The 22979-nt window shown below is 52.7% G+C and overlaps 1 protein-coding gene across 3 annotated transcripts in view; it reads right to left on the bottom strand.

Moving 5' to 3' along the window:
• URB1 (URB1 ribosome biogenesis homolog) overlaps positions 1-22979 on the bottom strand; it is a 73959-nt gene that overhangs the window by 43969 nt on the left and 7011 nt on the right. For all 3 annotated transcript variants that reach the window (XM_043892679.1, XM_043892680.1, XM_043892681.1), the window contains exons 5-14: positions 17212-17308; positions 15365-15450; positions 13707-13832; positions 12514-12638; positions 8134-8329; positions 6245-6382; positions 3479-3652; positions 2680-2809; positions 1853-1969; positions 413-525 (exon numbers count right to left, since the gene is read on the bottom strand). In XM_043892679.1, coding sequence (XP_043748614.1) covers positions 413-525; positions 1853-1969; positions 2680-2809; positions 3479-3652; positions 6245-6382; positions 8134-8329; positions 12514-12638; positions 13707-13832; positions 15365-15450; positions 17212-17308 — 1302 coding nt within the window. The remainder of the gene's footprint in view (positions 1-412; positions 526-1852; positions 1970-2679; positions 2810-3478; positions 3653-6244; positions 6383-8133; positions 8330-12513; positions 12639-13706; positions 13833-15364; positions 15451-17211; positions 17309-22979) is intronic.

Raw genomic sequence — 22979 nt, 5'->3', positions numbered from 1 at the left:
ACTGCACCAGTGATCGCTTCTCCATCGGCCTCAGCCGTCTCCTGCTGGGGTCTATCTCCAGCTCTGTCTTGAGTCATTCCAGGATGAGGACAAAAGAGAAGAAATGTATTTTGTTGCTTTCCAAAAAGGTTTTAAAAGGACCAGAAAACTGTAAAAGTCCTGGTAAAAAAACACAAAAACTCGCAGTACGCGGCAACGATGCCTCTTCAGTAAGGACAGCTAAGCACGTTCATTTGCTTGTAAAGCGATTCCTAGCTCACAAACTGGGACTGGGCCTCTGCACCAAGGTTTTGCTCCACGAATGTCTTTCTCTGGAACTGGTCGTCCGGATTGCACTCCAACTAGAAATTCCCAGACAGCCGCCCCCCCTGCAGGGGAACCAAGGCCAGAGGGCAGGCTCTCGGCCTCTTACCTGGGCCTTTAACCACAGAAACTTGCTGGCGGGCAGCTCCAGGGCCACCTTGAGAATGTGGTGCTGCAGAAGCGGGGGCACCTCCTCCCGCAGGCCCTCCTCTGAGATGACCCCTGTGGGCGGACAAGAGGAAACAGACGAGAAGTCAGGGGGAGGAAGCGGCCTGGCTACCGATGCCCCGGCCACGAGGATCTGACGAGAAACTGTTGGTGGAAACAGGAGGAAGGGCGTAGGGCTCGGCCCACCCTGCGCCCACTCTCCTGCCCACACGCCTCAAACCCCCCTGACCTGCGGTCACCCCAATCCTTTCACTCAAGAGCTGGGACGCTGCTGGGCCCAGGAAGCCCTTCCCGGCACGCGGCCACACTGACCACCTCTGACAGCTGGAAGCCCCCAGGCACATGGCCCTCCTGTCAGTGCGACCCCTGGTGGGGGACACAGGCCTTGCTCCCAGCACTGCTAGCATCAGGCGGGGTCCTCAGCCCCTGGCTTCATTTCTGGGTTAACCCTTTACTTGGTGAGGACGCAGTGAGTAAACACTCAATGGCCACGTTCCAGCAAATCTCGTCTTCTCACAGCAAGAGAACTTTCTGCCTTCAAACCATCAAAAGCGTAATTGTAGCTTTTTGAATAGGACTATTTCAATAGCTTAGATAAACTCCAAGACTGATTATTTCTGCAAGTTTTCCTCCGTTGGCTCAGTTATGAAGTCAGTTTTAGTACAGAAACTTTTCCATCAAGGAAATGTGGCTGGACAAGCATGATGTTACTTCTATAAGATGTGGTTGGAACCTGACTCACTGAGTCAAATCTGAGTAACTCTGTCAGAAGTATGTGTGCACGAACAGGACCTCCTTCTCAGGGGCTCTCATTTCTGTACCCCTCTTCCTTTGAAAAGAAGATACAGGATCAACATCACATAACCTATATAGCTTCCCAGGTGGCACTAGTGGTAAAGAACCCACTTGCCAAAGCAGGAGACATAAGAGACATGGGGTCGATCCCTGGGTTGAGAAGATCCCCTGGAGGAGGCCATGGTAACCCACTCCAGTATTCTTGCCTGAGGAATCCCATGGACAGAGGAGCCTGGCGGGCTACAGCCCACGGGGTTGCAAAGAGTCGGACACGACTGAAGCGACTTAGCACGCAATCTCATCTACGATCACCCCCGGCAGGCAACTCAGCCTGGCTGGCAGGCAACTCAGCCTGGCTGGCTTCTCCCTTCTCTCTCCTGATGCTGTCAAGTGTTCATCTGATATTTCTGTAAAGAAGACCAGCACTGATCTAGATGAAAACAACCAGGCCAGCGGACCACGTAAGCCGGCCAGACCGCCCACCCACCTTCCTGGTCCTCTGCCCTGGGGACTCGGTTTATCTGCGGCCCCTTCACCCCCATGGGCAGGCCCAGCAGAGGGGCACCTGCCGTCGCTCAGGACGCACCTTTCAGGAGCTTGCTGAAGTCAAAGTTGTACTGCGTGACCACGTGCGGGACCACCTTCTGGTAGAGGCAGATGACCTGGAGCAGCACGGCTTTCAGAAGAATGGTTTCTGCGTCATCTGAATCAGAATTAAACAGTGTGAATCAGGAAACACCCTCGTTCTCTGTCCTCAATCAGTAAGCAATCCCATCACGGTCAACTGCGCGCAGAACACCGAGGCTGCAGACAGATGCCCGAGGAGCGAGACTTAGGGAGTCAACGTGGTGAAGAAGTCAAGACTGCTCAAACAGGCTGGGTCTAAATCCCCACTTCACTGCTGTGACCCCGGGCAGGGTAAAGTTACTTGGGCTCTCTGTGCTTCAGGGTCCTCGTCTGAACAAGCGGGGACACAGAGCAGGGCCTACCCCGCACAGAGCCCAGAGAAGGATTAAGCAGGACAGAGACACAAGACACAAGGCACCATGCCTCGCCAGTGCCAAGGCCTGAGCAACGCATCTTACCAGCCGGGGGTGAGGTCCTACCGGCAGAACAAAAGATGTCCTACCCTGCTCCACCCTCCCCTCGCCAAAGGGCCAGAGCACACAGCATCCATCACGCAAGGGTTGAGGGATGCACATGGTGCTTGCATAAAGCTTGGGCACATTTCTAACAGATGTTAAAACTCAAAGGACAATGCCAGGCTCCTTCTTCTCACTAAGCCAAAAAGGACACAGGATCCTTTCAGAGTCAGAGAGGCCTTCACAAGCTCCCGGGAGAGCAGGTTCCAGGGCTGCCCGGGCCCGTGGTGTGCCAGCCTGCCCGGGCCCGTGGTGGTGAGCCAGCCCTCACCGCTCTCAGGAGCCACACAGGGAGCAGCAGTCCTGCTGGCCTTTTTCTTTCCTTTCTCATCGTCCTGTTCTGAATCCTGCTTCCTCAGAGACTGCCAGACCCAGATGATGGCATTCAGGTCTGGTAAAATCTGAAAGGAAACAAAGAAACAAACAAAAAATCAGTCACATGGAGAGAAGAGAAACAAAGTGATCCCACTGATGATGAGAAGCCAAGAACGGGGGAGGGGGCCAGCACGCGCGAGTGTGTAAGGGAGAGACCCTGGCCTCTGGGAGCTCTGTTCTGGGGTGTAAGTCCCCGAGCTGAGCCCGGTAAGGATCTGGTGAGCACACAAGTGTGTGCTCAGGCGCTCAGTTTGTGTCCGACTCTGCGACCCCATGGACTGTCGCCCACCGAGCTCCTCCGTCCGTCGGATGAAAACACAAGTACTGATCATTAAAAGACACCCCTAAAGACTCGCTCACCAGAGCCAACGTTGGGAACTAAGAAATTCCCCCTTAGGACCGGCTGGGGGCACCCTGCCCAGCAAGCCCGTGGACGGCTCTTCTGGGAGGTCAGCCAGGCCACGGACCCCCAGCCTCCCTGCTCATCAGACCAGGGGAGGAGGGAGCAGGCCCCAGCCCGGCCGGGGTGCAGCAGTGGGGAGGGGAGCGAAGCGGTGCAATGGTTCCTACGGAGACCAGAGGTCCCCGGGCCCCCCCACTTCCCGTCGCCTCACCCCCACCGTCTGCGCCCCCGAGCTCGTCTCTCAGCTGCTGTGCCCCCTGAGAGAAGAGGCCAGGCCTGGCTCCGGGTCTACCTTGCTCAGAGCTTCTCTGAACAGCTGCACGAAGTCTTCCATCATGGCAGCTGTGTAGACGCCTGACTCCTGCCAGGCCTCTTTATTCAGGCAGTGCTCGATGGTCTTGAAGGCTCTCTTCAAAATGACGGCAACGAGGGATAAAGCTGTGTGTTTCACGGATACGCTGTCCAACTGGAAGAAAACAAAGAGTTGAGTCCACAAACGTCTTTGGATGGCCCTGGTGGACCCAGAGCACCTGGGCCTTCCCTGGGGGCCCGCTGGCCTCTGCCCACTTGACCTCCTGCAGACCTGACCTCAGCAGATGCCGGGAGGCTGGTCACTAAAGGAGGACTCTGATAAGTCTGCTCTGACAGCCGCTGGGTTCACACAGACAATCCGTGTCAACGCAGCCGAGGCCCCACCAGGACCTGACCAGCCCCTGAAGAAGCACTTCTCATCGGATGGAGACGAAAAGCAAAGGTACCAGGCACTGGGTCTGCACAGCCCCCTCTAAGCTCCCGGAGCCCCACCCCAGGCCGCCCACACCCGGACTCTCTGCTTGGATTCGGATGACAGGCAGGAGGACCTTCCACGCCCTCACTCGCTGCAGAGACTGAGCAAGGGTCAAGAGCCTGTGCCAGCACCACCAAGGGGCAGGCAAGGCCCCGGGGCCAGCAGGAGCGGGGACATCTCCTGGGCACTCGGGAGACACATTCCGTCACAGGCCCAGGCCAGCCTACTGCCATCAGCCCCCGGGGACCCCCAGGGACAGAGAAGTCCAGGGAGCACCGGGTGGGATACTGCAGCTTAAGAGTCAAGTAGAATTAACAAGGTTTTCTGATGGACCTTCCATCTAGTAACACCCCAGGCCCCCAGCATCCCAATCAGTTGGTGTCTCATTTTATATGGACATTGTACACTCAAGAAGGGCTCCGTTAAATTCCCTGAACCAATAACCACTCCCCCTGTCATCATTTCAAAGGCAGGACCGAAATGAGCGCTCAACATGTATATCGCCGGCTTGGAGCACAACGCTTGGCCAACAGCCTGAGGCCTTGTCTCTGAACAGCCTTCTAATTTCCCGTTTGTAAAACGAGCTCACTCTCTTCTTTCTGGTTCTAAAATCTACGCTATTAAAATTTCATAGATAAAACTGTAATGAATAGAAGGAAAACATCATTGACAGCCCGCACACACACATTCCTAACTCTACCCCCGAGACACACCCTTCGCTGGCGTCACTCACGTGAACACAGGCGCAGCTGCGAAAGGGCCACGGACGGGGGCAGAGCCTCAGCTTCCCTTTCGCTGGCCCTGGGCCTGCACAGGAGGACGTGTCCTCTCCCCCAGCCCGAGGCCACCCCACCCGGGGCATAAACTGTCCTGGGAGCGAGACAGCCTTTGACATCCCAGGCCGCCGGGGACAGACCAGGGTCGGCTCAAAGCAGAGAGGAAATGCAGTCAGCCATCACCTCCCACCTGCAAGAGGCAGCGTCAGACACCCCCTCTCGACTTTCTTGCGAGTCTCTTGGGATAAACTATATTGTGCCTCACAAAACAAACGGGCACGCTCGCTGCATCCTAACTCTGGTTCTGGAATTTAGCCACCAGAGCAACCTGCCTGGTCCCACCCAGGCCTCTTCTGTCCACTCCGCATGCCCCATTGCTCATTCTCAGCACCATCCCTGGACGGGAGCAAAAAAAACTCTTATCCCACAGTACAATCCGAGGAGTTGGGGCCACTTTACAGCAGCTGCCCCATGGACACCGGGTCCAACCCACACTCTGTGACCCACTGCAGTGGACCCTGGTCCTCCGTGCTCACACCCCAACCAGCCTGCCTGAAACACGGGGACTCTACCTGCCCTGAGGAAGCCCTAAGCCCTGCACCGCTCTGAACACCTGGCCTCTGCTGGGTGGATCCTGAGGCAACCCAGGTTTATGAGGGGCTGGCAGGACCCAGAACCCGTGTGTGTATGCATGCGTGCTAATTTGCTTCGTGTCTGACTCTTTGTGACCCTATGGACCATAGCCAGCCAGGTTCCTCTGTCCATGGGATTCTCCAGGCATGAATACTAGAGGGCATTACCATGCCCTCCTCCAGAGAATCTTCTCGACCCAGGGATTGAAGCCACGTCTACTTATGGGTTCTGCATTGGCAGGCGGGTTCTTTACCACTAGCACCACCTGGGAAACCCAGGATCCGTGTGCTAACGACTCATGGCAGGTTTGGCTAAGGCCATGATGCTACAGTGAAGAAGGCACGGGTCCTTCACAGTGTGGCTTCTGCTGGGACTCAGAGCTTTATGTTAAAGAATGACACAGAATCTAAGGATCAAGTTTTTCCATGAACACATCCTCCCCAAACTCCTGAAACAGCTGGTCCTCAAAGTCAATGTTCCCCAGAAAAGTTAGCACTATTTGTTTAAAGCTCAGAAGAAAGGATTTGCTAGGCAAATGTCAGGCCCGCTCTGTCCAAAGATCCTCAAGTAATGAGACTTCAATGTGTGACACTGGGCTGAGCACACATCCCCTCCTCTGACTGTACCCCCTGCTCCCCCTGCCCCCCACTGACAAAGGCCCAGAGCCACACAGGACCCTGCAGCCCCAGCTCAGCGCTGCAGCCAGGCAGGCAGTGACTTGGGCCCCAGGCAAGTGGACACATGGAAAACCTCGGAAGCTCTGACATAAGATGACCCAATACACGTAGGCTGGTAATCTCAGCAGAGTGGCTGGCAGGGCCGGGGGGCAAGTGGGAGGGTCTGGAGCAGGGCCCCCACTCACATTCAGCGCCTGCGTGAACATGATCTTGTTGCACACCAGGGGTGCGGTGGTCACCATCACCATGGCCAGAAGCCGGGGCAGCGGGATGAACTCTCGGGTCTGAAACGCCCGGGAGATGTCCGGCTGGGCAGCATAGATCTAGGAAAGGGATGACAGAGAAGTTAATTTCCAAACCTGAGTCTAATGGGAGGCGCCCAAAAGTGAAACCGCTCTGGGGAAACAATGACAGTAACAAAGGCCCAAGGCTCGCCACAGGGAACAGGGTCTGGAATGGTTAGAGACCAGGCAGGTGGCAAGACTTCTACTGGGGGCAGTGACCGTCACAGCAGAGCTTGACCGGTGGGTCTGGGGAGCCTGTTAGAGCCTCTGATGGCAAACAAGTCACCACGGGATGACTTCTCCCCAGTTACAGCACCTGGCAAGTTATGTCGGCTTTTTAGCACTTCATGACAACCCGTTGCGGATGGGATATTTTATATCAAGATAAAGCATGTTTACAGATGACAACACTGGACCTCACTGAGGGGAACCTCCCTCGGACTGCAAGGCTAGAAGGCAGACTCTAGCCTGGAGACTGGAGAGTCCTAGAGACTGCAGGACGACCATCCAGCCTGGCAGCAGCTGTGTATCTGCCCCTCCCCATCCCACTCCAGGGAGCAGCCAGGGGGCGCCCAGCAGGGGTGGCCACGGCCACACCATCACCAAAGTGGGGGGCAGAGTGCCTCCTTCCTGTCCCAGCACACGGGGGGCCGCACACACAGGCGCTCAAGGAAAATGATGGACTGAGTTTGTTTTGCAGGTAACCCCACGCCCAAGTCAAGGCACAAGAAAACAATTCCAGCTGTGTTATCACTGCGTGCTCAGTCATTCAGTCATCTCCGACTCTGCGACCCCGTGGACTGTAGCCCGCCAGGCTCCTCTGTCCATGGGATCCTCCAGGCAGGAATACTGGACTGGGTTACCATTTCCTTCTCCAGGGCGTCTTCCCCACCCAGGGATCAAACCTGAGTTTCCTGCATCTCCTGCATTGGCAGGAGGGTTCCTTACCCACTGAGCCACTTGGGAAGCCCCATGTTACCATTAGGCAGACCGTAAGGCTGAGAGAAGGGACGATGGTGAATGGAAGGACTTGTAGCAGGTACTTCCACTGGTAAACAAGGGGAGGCTGACACCCGTGATCAGATGGAAATTCATTATATCCACAAGACAGACCACTAAGACACAGCTTATTTCAAGCTGTTCTAAGAACTTGAAATAGCAATCTTTAAATAGCTGTGCTCCTTGGCCTGCATTTCAAGGTCAGGCATTTTGCTAATTCAAGCCCAGCTGTGGCTAAACTCATCGAGATCACACTCAAAGAGAAATCTGGATGAAGAAGGTGAAATTGGCTCAACAGATTCAGCAGCATAAACCTCAGAATGCAGCTTAGTGAAAAGTAAAATGTCCTGAGAGGAAAAAGACACCGAATTAACATCATCTAGGACTGATGCTGAAGCTTAAAGCTCCAATACTTTGGCCACCTGATGCGAAGAGCCAACTCACTGGAAAAGACGCTGATGCTGGGAAAGATTGAGGGCAAGAGGAGAAGGGGGACAACAGAGGATGAGATGGTTGGATGGCATCACGGACTCAATTGACATGAGTTTGAGCAAACTCGGGGAGATGGTGAAGGACAGGGAAGCCTGGGGTGCTGCAGTCCATGGGGTCGTAGACTCAGACACAACTGAGTGACTGAACAACAATAAAAATATCCTGGAAGAACCGCTGAAAGAAGTTTCTCATCCTGCAGTTTATCAGGATGTCACCCAACCTCCCATCCTCACCTCCCCAACTCCTCACACTTCACCCACGACCCCATGAGGCAGACTTCGAAATGCAGTGGTCGTCACCTTGTTTAGCAGCCTGATGTTATTTGACCAAGTGGACTTCGCCCTTGGGAGAAAGGAAAACGTCACTTCCTTGAAGTACTTGTTCAGTAGGTCCGGGCACACTTTCAGAATGTTCACCACCAGTTCGGCGACCAGCTCGTCATCCGCCGCGGTTTTCAAACCCAGCAGGAAGTGCAGGAGAGTCAGGTTTCCTCCTCTGTCACAGAGAGACAGAAGAGAGAGGGGTGAGCAGGACACTGAGCACTCAGGATGATGGGGCAAGTCCTTGGAACCCACCAGTAAACACAGCGTTTTACGTTGTGATGCAGCGATGGGAAAATTTCACTTCTGGTCAGTTTCCCTCACAGCATAGAGTGAGATGTTCTCATGGTCTGTGGGGTTCCTGCTCTCCACCAAAGGGCCTGAACTTCACTCCTCTATTTCTTCGGCCTGCAGGACTTCCCCCACCAGAGACCAAATCTGTGCCCACTGTGTTGGAAGCACAGAGTCTTAACCACTGGACCACCAGGGAAGTCTCACTCCCCTACTTTTGAATAGCTAAAAAAGATCTCTCCTTTGTTCTGTTTTCCACCTCTCCTTCCATCCCTCAAGTTCAACTGACTTTCAGAGAAAACAGAAAAACCCTTTCTCTCTGAACACACAGCATAAAAGCAATTTTAAAATTTCCTTTTGAGATTTTACTGACTTCTTTCCTCCAACTACGAGTTTCCCTGATAGCTCAGATGGTAAAGAACCCACCTGCAATGCAGGAGACCCTGGTTCAACTCCTGGGTCGGGAAGATCCCCTGGAGAAGGGATAGGCCTCCCACTCTAGTATTCTTGGGCTTCCCTGGTGGCTCAGTTGGTAAAGAATCCACCTGCAGTGCAGGAGACCCTGGTTCAACTCCTGGGTCGGGAAGATCCCCTGGAGAAGGGACAGGCTACCCACTCCAGTATCCTGGCCTGGAAAATTCCATGGACTGTATAGTCCATGGGGCTGCAAAGAATTGGACACCACTGAGCAACTTTCACTTTCACTTCCTCCAACTACACATGAAAAAGCACATATATGAAGACGCATGTGCACATTAAGTAAAAAATGCAGAGGCATGCATTTTCCTTTAAAAAGATTACATTGGGTCTCCCTGGCGGCTCAGTGGTAAAGAGTCCGTCTGCCAATGCAGGACACATGGGCTCGATCCCTGGTCCGGGAAGATCCCACCTGCTGCAGAGCAGCTAAGCCTGTGCACCGCAGCCACTGACCCTGCGCCCCAGAGCCCACGCCGCGCAGGAGAAGCCGCTGCGGCCGGAGCCCTCGCCTGCAGCCAGAAAAAGCCTGTGTGCGGCAGCAGAGACTTGGCAAAAATAAAACGTGAAAAATAAAAACATTACACTTTCTCCCCATGAAGTGCTCATGAAATGCCACAGTCCAGAGTGCCACAAAATCATTTCTAGAATTAACCAAGTGGCACAGGGTCCTTCTGCAGGTCTTCTGTTTCCTCTGTTTCTAGCTTATTTCAAATTTCTACGCAGCCAAAAGAAGCTAATAGCAGGGGGTGGCGGGCATCTACTGTATGAAAACAGTTGAAACTTGTCTCAAAGTGAACAGTTTTCAAAGATATACGATGATAAAAACAGGAAAACTTACAGACTTAAAACCTGCACAAACCTGGGCACCTAGCCCAGGATCTACGTGGTCAAGCAGGTTTTACCCCCAGATACATTTTCGTATCAAGCTTGTCCCTGGAAGTCATAATATTCAGGAAAAAACTCAAAACTGGCCTCACTGGCATGTCATGTTGATGGCTTGTGGGACCATCGGCTTTGTAGCCCCTTATAAACTGACCAAAACTAAGATGCAATATGGTACTTTACAAATAATAAAGATTTTTCAAAATTTGAATTAGTAATTTTGATTAGAAAGCTACCCTTCAAAAAGCTTAACATTCTTAACAGGAAAATTTCATGAGCAAAACACACTTTGTGCTTTCAAATGCACGGAATGTTAAATTTGCAAAGCATGCCAAAAATATGGCGCGCGCACACACACACACACACACACACATACACACACACAATTTTAATCAATGATGTAATAAAATGAACAACATTTACAGAATTTGCAGCATGTGCCAGATACTGCTCTAAGCAGTTACCACACGCTCTCTGAGGTGGGCGCTAATTGTATCTCTCTCTTTTTTATTTTTTAAACAGATGAGGTAATACTGGCGAAGAAGAGCAATAACCTGCTGAGGTCTCTGAGGCGCTCCAGAAACTGCTCTCTGAACCTCCACGGCAGGGCTCAGCAAGCTCTGGCCCGCCACCTGCCTTTGTCAATAAAGCTTTATTGGAACACGGTTACACCCACTTGTTTATTCACGTCGTGGCTGCTGGGGCACCACAATGGCAGGGCTGAGTGGCCACGTTAGGGACAGCATGGCACATGGAGCCTGCCGTAACTATAACTACCTGGGCCTTTAGGGGAAACGTCGGCCAGCCCTGGCCTCGCTGAAACGCCTCTCCATGTGCGCTGTCCTAGACTCTGGGGGTTCAGGACGGACTAGCCAGGCCCTCTTTGATGGCCCAGTGGGCAAGAACTGGCCTGTCAACGCAGGGGACGTGGGTTTGATCCCTGGTCCCGGAAGGTCCCACATGCCGTGGAGCAACTGAGTCCCTGCACCACAGCTACTGAAGCTCTCGTACCGAAGAGCCCAAGCTCCACAAGACCCCGCAATGGGGAGCCCACGCACCACAACTAGAGAAAGCCCGCACGCAGCAACAAAGACCAGCACAGGCAGAAATGAAATAGAAACAAAACAAAACAGACTAGCCTCTCTTCTCACCGATTCCTGCCTATCAGATAACGAACAAGCAAACAAATACGCAAAGTGGTGACAAGTCGCCATCAGAAGCAAGGGCCAGGCAAAAGGACAGTGAGAGTGGAAGGTCTCTCTTCGTGGAGGGTTGCCAGGGAAGGCCTCTCTGACGTGGTGACGTCTGCACAGAGACCAGCAGGACACAAGGGAGCTTGACGACCACTGGGAAGCCAGGCATTTCAATCTTCTCAAAGCTTTCCATTAACACCCCACCAACAAAACCCCTTTCCTCTCTCCTAAGCACAAATATTTGCCTTTGGCCCATGGCTGAAAATTTTTACATAAACCACAGCTTATTTAAACAGACCCACGACCACAAGTTGATTCAATATGCTCATGAAATGATCATCTACTTTATGGGTCTCCTTCACAGGAAAAAGGCATTTTTCAGCATGTTGATATTATACTATAAAAATCTGCTCTTACATCTCAGCAAGAAAACAAGTTTTCTCTCACTGATGACAGAAAAGCTACAATATCACCAAAACAAAGTTAAAAGACTTAGAAATAACATGGCAAGTTAATGCATAATAACTACAGAATTGAAACAAGTTCAAAGCCACAAACAGGGAGAAAAATTCTCACTAGGTTAATCCCATTATGAGGGAATCAGTCACTGCCTGACTGGTGGAAACCAAAACAAACCAACTCTATTCTTGAGCCTCTTTTTTTTTTTTTTGGTGGGGGGGGGGGGGGGAGGGCAACTCTATTCTTATAATAAAATGTCAAGGAGATAAAACTAAGGGTCACTCATGATGACCAGAAAACATATCCAATATTTTTACTGTCAAATGGGAAAAAAGCAGATTGATGAACAATATATCTAACAGTAGGGTATTTTAGTTTAAAAATTAACACAGATACATATTATAGGTTTCTGTCTCTAAAGAGAATGTGCAAAAGAACATAATCAAAACGATTAGCTGTGGACTTCATGTTTCCTCGCCAGTGAAATGCTCTCATGATGGTGCAATATGAAATAAAAGGCAAGAAGAAAACTGTGAAAGCCTGAGTCACTAGCAGCCGGCTCTGGGGAGACGGGGATTGTGTGACCATCAAGAGTGTGGGCTGGGAACCAAGGCCTCCCAGGTTCCAACCTGAGCTCCGCCACTTACAGGGTGAGTGACCTGACCTCTGTGGGCCCCTTTCCCTCATCTGAAAACTAGGGTAACAACGGTAGCCACCAAGCACTGTGGGGAGGCCCCAGGAGGGCCCCTTGTCTCTGGATTTATTCTCAGATCCATCTAGTGCACTGTCCCCAAGTGGACACAGCACCCTTCTGGGTGGGACATCTCACACCGTGTGTCTGAGTCGACTCCCCTGAGACTCCGCCCTGAGTGCACACAACGAAATGGTTCCTGTTCCAAGTTCATCCCCAAAATGAGTCAGGTAACATCTAAAATGCTAGTTCTAACCCCTTAGAACTTCCTTACACTTCCATCACTTAAGAGATTTCCACGGGAAGCCATGGATGTGATGACCTCTGAGAACTCACACTCAGGATGCACACAGGCTCTAGCCTTACCTGCCGAAGGTACCGAGAGATGCGTCGTAAAAATTAATCCCATGCTTGAGCGAACAGCATAGATCCATCAGGAAGTTATGAACAAGCTCCCGCACCATGGTCTTCCCTGCGTCTTCAGCAGAAGTCTATGAGGGTTTCAAAGACACTTAATCACCAGCCAAGCTTCATAAGCCTTAGTAGCAACTACAGGGTAAAAACTGGACAATATCACATGCCTCATATTAACAGCAACTCAGAAAACATTTTAAATTAAACACTTGGTAGAACTGTGGTGCTAGAGAAGACTCTTGAGAGTCCCTTGTACAGCAAGGAGATCAAACCAGTCAATCCTAAAGGAAATCAACCCTGAATATTCATTGGAAGAACTGATGTGGAAGCTCCAATACTTTAGCCACCTGATGTGAAGAGCTGACTCACTGGAAAAGACCCTGATGCTGGGAAAGACTGAAGGCAAATAAAGAAGGGGACGACAAAAGATGAGATGGTCGGATGGCATCACCAACTCAACGGACACGAATCTGAGCAAACTCTGGGAGATAGTGGAGGACAGAGGAACCCAGCGAGCTGCAGTCCATGGGGTCGCAAAGAGGTGGACATGAGTTAGCGACTGAACGACAGCAATAATAATTCAAAAACAAAAGTTCACAAAAAAGAGAAATACCAATCAAAACTTAAAAATGCTCTGATATGTGGAATCTGAACAAGATAAATAAAATAATAATAATGGTTTGCTCATCAAAGAAAAAGACAAAACAAGTTTAACATGATACCTCGGAGATTAGAGAAAATTTTACTCTAATTAAAAGAGTCATATTGTATCTAGGTAGATTAATATAACCACAGGCCAAAAGAAACAGATCAAATGGGGGGACTTATTTTTTAAGGCAGGTGTATGCATAGATCATGTTTTCGTGTGTGCATGCATGCTCAGTCGTGTCGGATTCTTTGTGATCCCAGGGACTGTAGCCCGTCAGACTCCTCTGTCCATGGGATTTCCCAGGCAAGTATACTGGACTGGACGGCCATTTCCTCCTCCCGATCTTCCCAACCCAGGGATCGAACCCACGTCTCCTGGATTGCAGGCAGATTCTATACCACTTGAGCCATCAAGATAACATGTATAGATGCTTCAGTCGCCCAGCTCTGGGTATCACATGCTAACAGTGATGACAAGTGAATCCCAGAGATTGTACCTCGACGCTGTCCAGGCTCACGTCGACAATCCCCTTCCAGCTGTAGAGAGATGCTATGTGGTTCAGCACTTGTGCAGTGAAGAAATGCACCTTCTGGGTTTTTGTGATATTTTTATTGTGAACTACCTGAAAACAATAGAACAAATGGCTTTCAAGGAAGTTGATTTTTAAAAAATGCTGGATTTCATCATCATAAAATAATATAGACTTGTGGCAGAACACTTAGCCAGAAAAAGAAAAAATGTAAAGAGGAAACCAAAATTCATCAATATTGTCACCTTCCTAGGACACCAACAGCTTACATTTCAGTATATTTCCTTTCAGCCTCTGCCCCTCCCCAGAACACACACAAAATATATACATGTGTATATATTAAGTGTATTGGGGTTTTGGTTTTTTTTTTAACTTCTTTGAGATTATATATTGCTTTGTACCTGCTTTATTTATGTAGCATGAACTGTCTCCACATCATTAAAAATTCCTTTAGAACATCGTTTCGGAGGGCTGATCACCATTCTATCCTAGGAGTGACCGTAACTCATGTACCCATTCCCCAGGTGGGTACAATCAGGTCGTTTCCATGAGCAGCATCCTTGCCCAGCGCCTACACTGCATCCCTGCCTATGCACTTGGAATGGTGCGCAAGCTCTCAGCTCCACTCAACCTACCCCCCAGCCCGGATCTCTGAGGGCTTTTGAGTTATTTCAAATCCACTCCCCAGGTGATCCTGAGGCGACTCCCCAAACCCCAACACATTTTCAAGACCTCTGACACACACACTACCAGACCTCCTGTCTTCCAGAGGGGCTGTAACACTTCCTCCAGGGAAGCACCTGATTCTTTGCTAGCGCTGAATATCAGGTCTTTAAAGTCAAGGCCAACTTGGTAGGTGAAAAAACCTGTAATCTCATGACTTGCTCTGCTTTGAACCCAGGACATTTTTCAACCTCAGTACCACTGACATTTGGGGACAAACTGCAGCTGTGAGAGGCTACACGCGAGCGGCCTACAGCGGCTGCTCGACCTTGGTCTCTGTCCCCAGATGCAGTCACATTTCTCCCGTTGTGACAATCGAAACTTGCCAGATGGCCCGGGGGGGACAGAACTGTGCCCAAGTTGAGAAGCACTAAACGCTATGTGCTCATGAGCCCTTTCCACGTGGGCTGCCAGCTCATAGCCTTTGGACAACTTTTTTTTTATTTTGGGAGGGTCACAGAGTTTTTCTCATGGATCACGGAAGGGGCTTCTATGTCAAAGACAGCGATCCTTTCAGCAAGTTTTCAGATTTCTGCAAGATGCTTATACAAGGCAGAATATGGAAGATGACACAAAATAACATTTTGTGTTATTATGTAACACAACACAGCATGCTAGGCGTGTATGGGAAGAAGGGTTGTCATTTACAGCTTGTAGTTACCCCAGTGCTTTCCTGTGGAATGGGGTCGGGGGTGGGGGAAGCGGGTGGCTGTTCTTCTCCTCTTGTAAGAAATGGCAGCTGTAACCTTCAGGATTGCTCACGACCACCAAGTTCTTGCTTAAGAAAGTTTCCCATCCAACCCAACCAACAACCCGCCTAACTTATGATGTCACAGCTCTGAAGTCCTGTCAAAAAAACACCAGCAAACACACGACAGGAATACTGATCACCAAACACGTACCTTTGTTTTCAGTGTGGACAACAAAATGTTGATGGTGGAGATCCTATCTTCCTTGATGCCTGAGCTAAAAATGCAAGGAATAAATTCTGGAAGTAAAAAGTTTCAAAGCATTAGATTCAAAAATACTTTGAATGGGAACAGATGAGAGAGCATTACTTCTTAAAATTGTTCTTAAAATGGTACGGCAAACAATATCACTGACTTGCCTTTTTTTTTTTCAGGTTGTCTTTTTAAATTACACAAGTTCACAGCAGGAAAAACTATTTTTGTGACATAGGAAATAAGTATCTAAAGGCAAAACAATAAGTGACCATTAAAGTTCAACAGTTCTTTGGTTCTATTTGACCTTTCTTTTTTCACATTAACTTCAGTAAAGTTAACACTAACAGTTTGAAAGAGCATGTATGGTATGATTAGTTTTCCAAAGTTTCACTCTTCGCTTAGACCAGTTCAGAGATGTCTCTGAAATGACAGTCGTCACTTTATTGACTGGCCATAGAATTGGACTGATTTATTTGCTTTCTCTCCCCAAGAACTCAACCTTCCACAGCTTGATCCTCTGTCATTAGTAACATACTGGTGACACTGGTAAAAACCAACAAACGAATTAGTTTCTCTTGCTCTGTACATTCTTCACGAACACATATCATTTCTTCAAAGAGAAATTCATTATTCTTAAAAAAAAAAAAAATCAGAAAATGCCAGATAGAAACTTAAAATCAACCAAAGCTCCACTTCCCAGAAGTTTACACTGGGTAATGTCTGGCTTCCCAGTTGACTGTTAACCTCTACTCAACTTAATTATTCCCTTAGGATAAACGGCTGGACGTGGAAAGGCTGGCCCAGCCCAGCTGCCCTGCTGAAACTTTAACAGAAGTGCATCCTTGCCCCTTTAGCAGTATAGACGGAGGACACCAAAATCAGTGTCCTCCGCTTAATAAAAGCAAGGCACCAAGAAGAGGCAGGGGAAGATTCTGAAGAAATGCCCAGTCCTGGAGGCAGAGGGCGTCCCACGCAGGCCGGCAACAAGCGGGACCTGGGCACGACACCACGGGGTGCAGCGCCCTCCACGGGGCTGCGGTCGGGGCGGCCACCTGACCCCAGGCTGACCACCTCCAGGGACCCGCACCCGCACCTGCTCGTGAGTGGGGTTGGCAGCCTGCCCTGGAGGGGACTCAGGTCTCCTATGCTGGGGGAGGTGGGGAAATGGTTGCAGGCTCCATGCTCATCTCCTCCCACGAGTCTAAGGACCCCAGCTGAGACGGCAGCCGCTCCTCACCCGCAGACAGGGCTCGACCCCGGGGGTCTCACTAGACAATGACCCCCTCTGCACTGCCACCCACAGTCTTGAGAAAAAAGCTGGTGGCCCTAAAGGATGAAACCATGGCAGGCCTCGCTCTAGGAAGACCGGCACCAGCTGGAATTCTGAAGCTCGATGACTGATATCCTGCTCACACCAGGCGTTTCTTTTTCAAAAAAAAAACCACAACTACTAAGAGAAGCTAGGTAACCAGGGCTATGAATCTGCATCCTTTCTGGAGCTACAAAGCCTCCTTTGTTTGCGTGCTGCAGTCCATGGGGTCGCAAAGAGTCGGCCACAACTGAGCGACTGAACTGAAGTTGGCATTTCTCCTCTGTTAGGCTCACTCAGCATTGAGCTAGTGCAACAGGGACCCCTCTGTCTGCACTGACCAGTGGCTTTCAAGCCATGGTGACCAAAGTCTCACCGCACATACCCCTCACTCCCGTGTGCAAGGCAGCCACAGAGGCGGCTGACCTCTGTTAACCCGCTAAACGCTCAGAACAATCATGGGGAGGCCGGCCCCAAGACAACGAGGCCCTCTTACCTTTCAACTCCAGCACCTGCGTGACTGTGCTGTCATCGCCGGCAATCAGAAAGGAAAGGGCGAACTGAATGTAGGCCAGCCGGACGTCAGGTACTCCCTGGGGGGAAGGAAATGCACGTCACACGTGTGTTCACACGCATACACACGCACACGCGCACACACCCCCCTGAGGAAGCAGGAACACGAGGCTGCCCCCCACGTCCCACTCATCCCTATATCACAGGGTCCTCAGGTACTGTCTGAGCGTCGACGTCTAGAACCACTGGTCATCTCTTTATGGAAACCAAGGGTTTTTCTTTTGCTCTTTCCCTCTCAAGCTGCTATTCTTCTTTCAAGCCCTCTCTAAATACCAAAGCATAGGTCTCCCCTCCCCTGCCTGTAAGACACACACGTTTTTAGTTCAGGGACCACTTTGAGGATATACCAGAAGATGCTCGGCCTGTCTACATACCATCCGCTCTCAAGTCATGAGATAATATGTCTGTTTTCGAAAATCCAGAGAAGATGGAAAGGCTGGTATTGCTTTTGATGAGACACCCATGAGGTGATGTCTGGCTTTTATTAGATATTAGATATTCACAGCAGACACACAGATGCGGCCACATTACACACGCAGCATGGCCTTCCCAGGACTGCAGTCTGCACTGTCCCGCGGGGCAGCAGCTGGACCCAGCACGGCATCCTTAACGAGGGCGCAAAGGCCATGACCGACGGCCAGCCCCTCAGGAGAGGCCGTGAGGGCCACCTCACCAGTCTCCCCTCCCAGTGGCTTTAAGGCAAAGCTGTGTCTCACATTCCTGTTTACACCCAAAGAACCAGGGCACGTGTCAGCTGGACCCACATGAGCACACGGGCTCAGAGCCTCCACTGCTTACCCGACAGCGTCTCCCTAGTTCAGTTACTCCAAAGTAACTTTAACTGGAAGACAAGAAGCCAGTTAACATCATGGAGAACCACCGCCTTCAAGGCCTGAAGAGACTGAGGAGTCTCCACTGTCCAGGGAGTCCCATTCACTTAGCGGTGGCAGCGGTGATGGTGAGGAGGGTGAGGAGGGTGAGGGTGGTGAGGAGGGTGAGGAGGCTGAGGGGGGTGGGGGGATAAGGGGGGAGAGGGGGGTGAGGAGGGTGAGGAGGGTGAGGAGGATGAGGAGGGTGAGGAAGGTGAGGAGGGTGAGGAGGGAGAGGGGGGGTGAGGGGGCTGAGGGTGGTGAGGAGGGTGAGGGGGTGAGGAGGGAGAGGGCGGTGAGGAGGCTGAGGGGGGAGAGGGGGGTGAGGAGGGTGAGGGGGGTGAGGGGGGTGAGGAGGGTGAGGGGGGTGAGGGGGGGTGAGGGGGGTGAGGCGGGTGAGGGGGGTGAGGGGGCTGAGGAGGGTGAGGGGGGTGAGGGGGTGAGGAGGGTGAGGGGGGTGAGGGGGTGAGGTGGGTGAGGGTGGTGAGGGGGTGAGGGGGGTGAGGAGGGTGAGGGGGTGAGGAGGGTGAGGGGGGTGAGGGGTGTGAGGCGGGTGAGGGTGGTGAGGGGGCTGAGGAGGGAGAGGGCGGTGAGGAGGCTGAGGAGGGAGAGGGCGGTGAGGAGGCTGAGGGGGGAGAGGGGGGTGAGGGGGGTGAGGGGGGTGAGGGGGGTGAGGGGGGGAGGGGGGTGAGGGGGGGAGGGGGATGAGGAGGGTGAGGGGGGTGAGAAGGATGAGGGGGGTGAGGCGGGTGAGGGGGGTGAGGAGGGTGAGGGTGAGGGTGGTGAGGAGGGTGAGGGGGGTGAGGGGGGTGAGGCGGGTGAGGGTGGTGAGGGGGCTGAGGAGGGAGAGGGCGGTGAGGAGGCTGAGAGGGGAGAGGGGGGTGAGGAGGGTGAGGGGGGTGAGGGGGTGAGGGGGGTGAAGGGGGTGAGGGGGGTGAGGCGGGTGAGGGTGGTGAGGGGGCTGAGGAGGGTGAGGGTGGTGAGGGGGTGAGGGGGGTGAGGAGGATGAGGGGGGTGAGGAGGGTGAGGGGGGTGAGGAGGGTGAGGGGGGTGAGGAGGGTGAGGAGGGTGAGGGGGGTGAGGGGGGTGAGGGGGGACAGGAGGGTGAGGAGGGAGAGTGTAGGGTGAGGAGGGTGAGGGGGGACAGGAGGGTGAGGAGGGTGAGGAGGGTGAGGAGGGTGAGGAGGGTGAGGGGGGTGAGGGGGGTGAGGGGGGTGGGGGGATAAGGGGGGAGAGGGGGGTAAGGAGGGTGAGGAGGGAGGGGGGGTGGGGGGAATAAGGGGGGAGAGGGGGGTGAGGAGGGTGAGGAGGGAGAGGGGGGTGAGGAGGCTGAGGGGGGAGGGGGGGTGTAGGGGTGAGGGGGGAGAGGGGGGTGAGGAGGCTGAGGGGGAAGAGGGGGGTGAGGGCGGTGAGGGTGGTGAGGAGGCTGAGGAGGGTGAGGGGGGTGAGGAGGATGAGGGGGGTGAGGAGGGTGAGGAGGGAGAGTAGGGTGAGGAGGATGAGGAGGGTGAGGGGGGTGAGGGGGGTGAGGCGGGTGAGGAGGGTGAGGGGGGTGAGGGAGGTGAGGCGGGTGAGGAGGGTGAGGAGGGTGAAGGTGGTGAGGAGGGTGAGGAGGGTGAAGGTGCTGAGGAGGGTGAGGAGGGTGAAGGTGGTGAGGAGGGTGAGGCGGGTGAGGAGGGAGAGGAGGGTGGGGAGGGTGAGGGTGTTGAGGGGGGTGAGGGGGGTGAGGAGGGTGAGGAGGGTGAGGGGGGTGAGGAGGGTGAGGGGGGTGAGGAGGGAGAGGAGGGTGGGGAGGGTGAGGGTGTTGAGGGGGGTGAGGGGGGTGAGGAGGGTGAGGAGGGTGAGGGGGGTGAGGAGGGTGAGGGGGGTGAGGGGGGTGAGGGGGGTGAGGAGGGTGAGGAGGGTGAGGGGGGTGAGGGGGGTGAGGAGGGAGAGTAGGGTGAGGGGGGTGAGGAGGGTGAGGGGGGAGAGGAGGGTGAGGAGGGTGAGGAGGGTGAGGGGGGTGAGGGGGGTGAGGAGGGTGAGGGGGGTGAGGGGGGTGAGGGGGGTGAGGGGGGTGAGGGGGGTGAGGAGGATGAGGAGGGTGAGGAGGGTGAGGGGGGTGAGGGGGGTGAGGAGGGTGAGGAGGGTGAGGAGGGAGAGTAGGGTGAGGGGGGTGAGGGGGGTGAGGAGGGTGAGGGGGGTGAGGGGGGTGGAGGGGGGTGAGGGGGCTGAGGAGGGTGAGGAGGGTGAGGGGGGTGAGGGGGGAGAGGAGGGTGAGGGGGGTGAGGGGGGAGAGGGGGGTGAGGGGGATGAGGAGGGTGAGGGGGTGAGGAGGGTGAGGAGGGTGAGGAGGGTGAGGAGGGTGAGGAGGGTGAGGGGGAAAGGAGGGTGAGGGGGGTGAGGGGGGAGGGGGGGTGAGGGGGGTGAGGAGGGTGAGGGGGGTGAGGAGGGTGAGGAGGGTGAGGGGGGTGAGGAGGGTGAGGAGGGTGAGGAGGGTGAGGAGGGTGAGGCGGGTGAGGGTGATGTTGATAAGGACGAGGATGTGGATGAAGATGTGGTGATGATGACGGTGATGAGCATGATATCAGTAATGTTTACTGGGCACTCACGACTGCAGACACCCTACCAGGAGCACATTCGTTATCTCAGTTACAGTAAGAATCTGAGGTACAACACCCACCACACCTGTCTCACAGATGGGAAACTGAGGTTTTAAAATCCTCACTTAAGCTTATGTGTCTGTCACTTAGCCGCGTCTGACTCTCTGGGACCCCATGAACTGGCCCGCCAGGCTCCTCTGTCCATGGGATTGTCCAGGAAGAACACTGGAGTGGGTTGCCATTCCCTTCTCCAGGGATCTTCCTGACCCAGGGATCGAACCCAGGTCTCCTGCACTGTAGGCGGACTCTTCACCAGCTGAGCTGCCAGGGAAGCCCCTCACTTGAGGTTACACAACTACTGAGTGATAAGAAATACTTGCATACACACACTGCCTCCTGCTTGACCTCACGTCTGCCTACAGAGAAGCTCCTCCTTCAGGGCTCCCCTGGCAGCTCCATGCCACTTCTCCTCAAGCTGCAAGGACCACACGTGGCACCGTTGAGGCCTCTGTGAGTACAGAATTAACTGTCTTGTTTTATTGGCTGTTTTTTCTGGAGAAAAGAATGTGCATTCAACCCTGCTCTGTAACATCCGAGTGGAGGCCTTGCAAGGTCCTCGCATTTACTGAGTTTATCTCCATCCACAGCACAGCACACACTTCAGCAAGACCTTACGAGACCCAGGCTGCTTTATTCCACTAAGAGCCCCAAACTACCCTCTCGTTCTGGGGACCAACCTGCGGGCCTCTTCACAGTATGCGGTTTGGGTACAATGACCCCTTCAAGTCCTGAAAATCAGCTACACTCTGACTCAGTCAGTGTCAGCAGTGCTCCGGGGCCTTTGGTCATCAGTTCTATGTTTGCACCACACCAGTGACACTCAGGTGTCACCACCTCAGGCTGAGAGGACGCAGAGGCGACTCGGATACTGTCCCTGTCCTCAGTAACTGCTTCAAGTAACCACTGCTGCTCAGCCATCTGGACGCCTCACTGTTCAAACCAACGTGCCACCTGATTCAAGCAAAGTTCACTTATCCTGGTCTACACATGCCTTAAATTTCAAAAGAATCCTGGCAAAACGCTAGAACTTGCCTGGTAAAACGAAATTAGGTTTCATCCTTCCCCGCTGAGTTGGAAAGGTTCCAGAAGTTTGGGGTTCTCTGTCCACTGAAATCCTGGGAATCAGGGCTCTGGAGTGCTGGTCCTGACCTGCCATTCTAGGTCTTTCTATCCCATGTGAACACAGCAGAGGCCCTCTCACGGATGCTGCCAGCAATGGATTTTGAACTGAAACGGAAGTTAGTTCTCACCCGCTAGCATCCATCTTTTATGTCCCAGAGAACCCCAAAGTTCAGATTCCTGACACGGTGGAGAACAAGACCCCCGAGACACAGCTTTGGCTGTTTTCCAGCAGCTGCCGCCAGGCCTCGTCCCCCTGACCACAGCCCCTCGCGGCCCCCAGCCGGCGCCCCGCGTCTCCAGCAAACTCCATCAAAGGCAAGAAGGCCACACACGCCTGCCCCTCATTCCTACACTCTGACTTCACGGGGCTGTTATCCCAGGGAGAAAACATCCTGAACTCGACGGCATGTTCTGCAAAACACTGTCTGAAATAGATCAAAACATATTTGGTAAAAATGCTCTTTGGCACAGGACTTTTAACAATGCTTTCTTTGGATGAGAAAAAATATTCATAATCCTTTTTCTTCACGAGGCTTGAATAACTCCCTCCAAAATGTTAAAAACACTGAAAAAAAAAATCTCCCTTAGCTTCTTCAATAAGTAAATGGCATTAAAAAAAAAAAGTGGGAGAAAAGCAAAACAAAGATCTGGAGAGATTTAAGAGAAGTACCAACAAAATATCCCGTGTGGCCCCTGTGTGGGTCCTGATTTGAACGACAGAGGGTACAGATGTTTCTGAGACAGTGGGGGAAAAGCCGAGACTGAACTGGGCATTAGATGATGGTGAGAAATTATTAACAGTGTTAAGTACGATGATGGCACCATGGTTTTGTTTTCTAAAACGTTGCTTTCTGTTAGAGATACTGAAATATTTATGGTTGAAATATATGTGCAATGTGCTGTAACAGGGGCTTCCCAGGTGGCGCTGGTGGTAAAGAATCCACTTGCCAATGCAGGAGAAGCAAGAGAGCTGGTTCGATCCCTGGGTCGAGAAAATCCCCGGGAGGAGGACATGGCAACCGAATCTCACAGACAGTGGAACCTGGCAGGTTATGGTC

Source organism: Cervus elaphus, chromosome 31 (assembly GCF_910594005.1).
Source record: "Cervus elaphus chromosome 31, mCerEla1.1, whole genome shotgun sequence".
NCBI lineage: Eukaryota > Metazoa > Chordata > Mammalia > Artiodactyla > Cervidae > Cervus > Cervus elaphus.
Note: the sequence above shows the minus strand (reverse complement) of the source record. Positions and strands in the feature narration are given on the sequence as shown.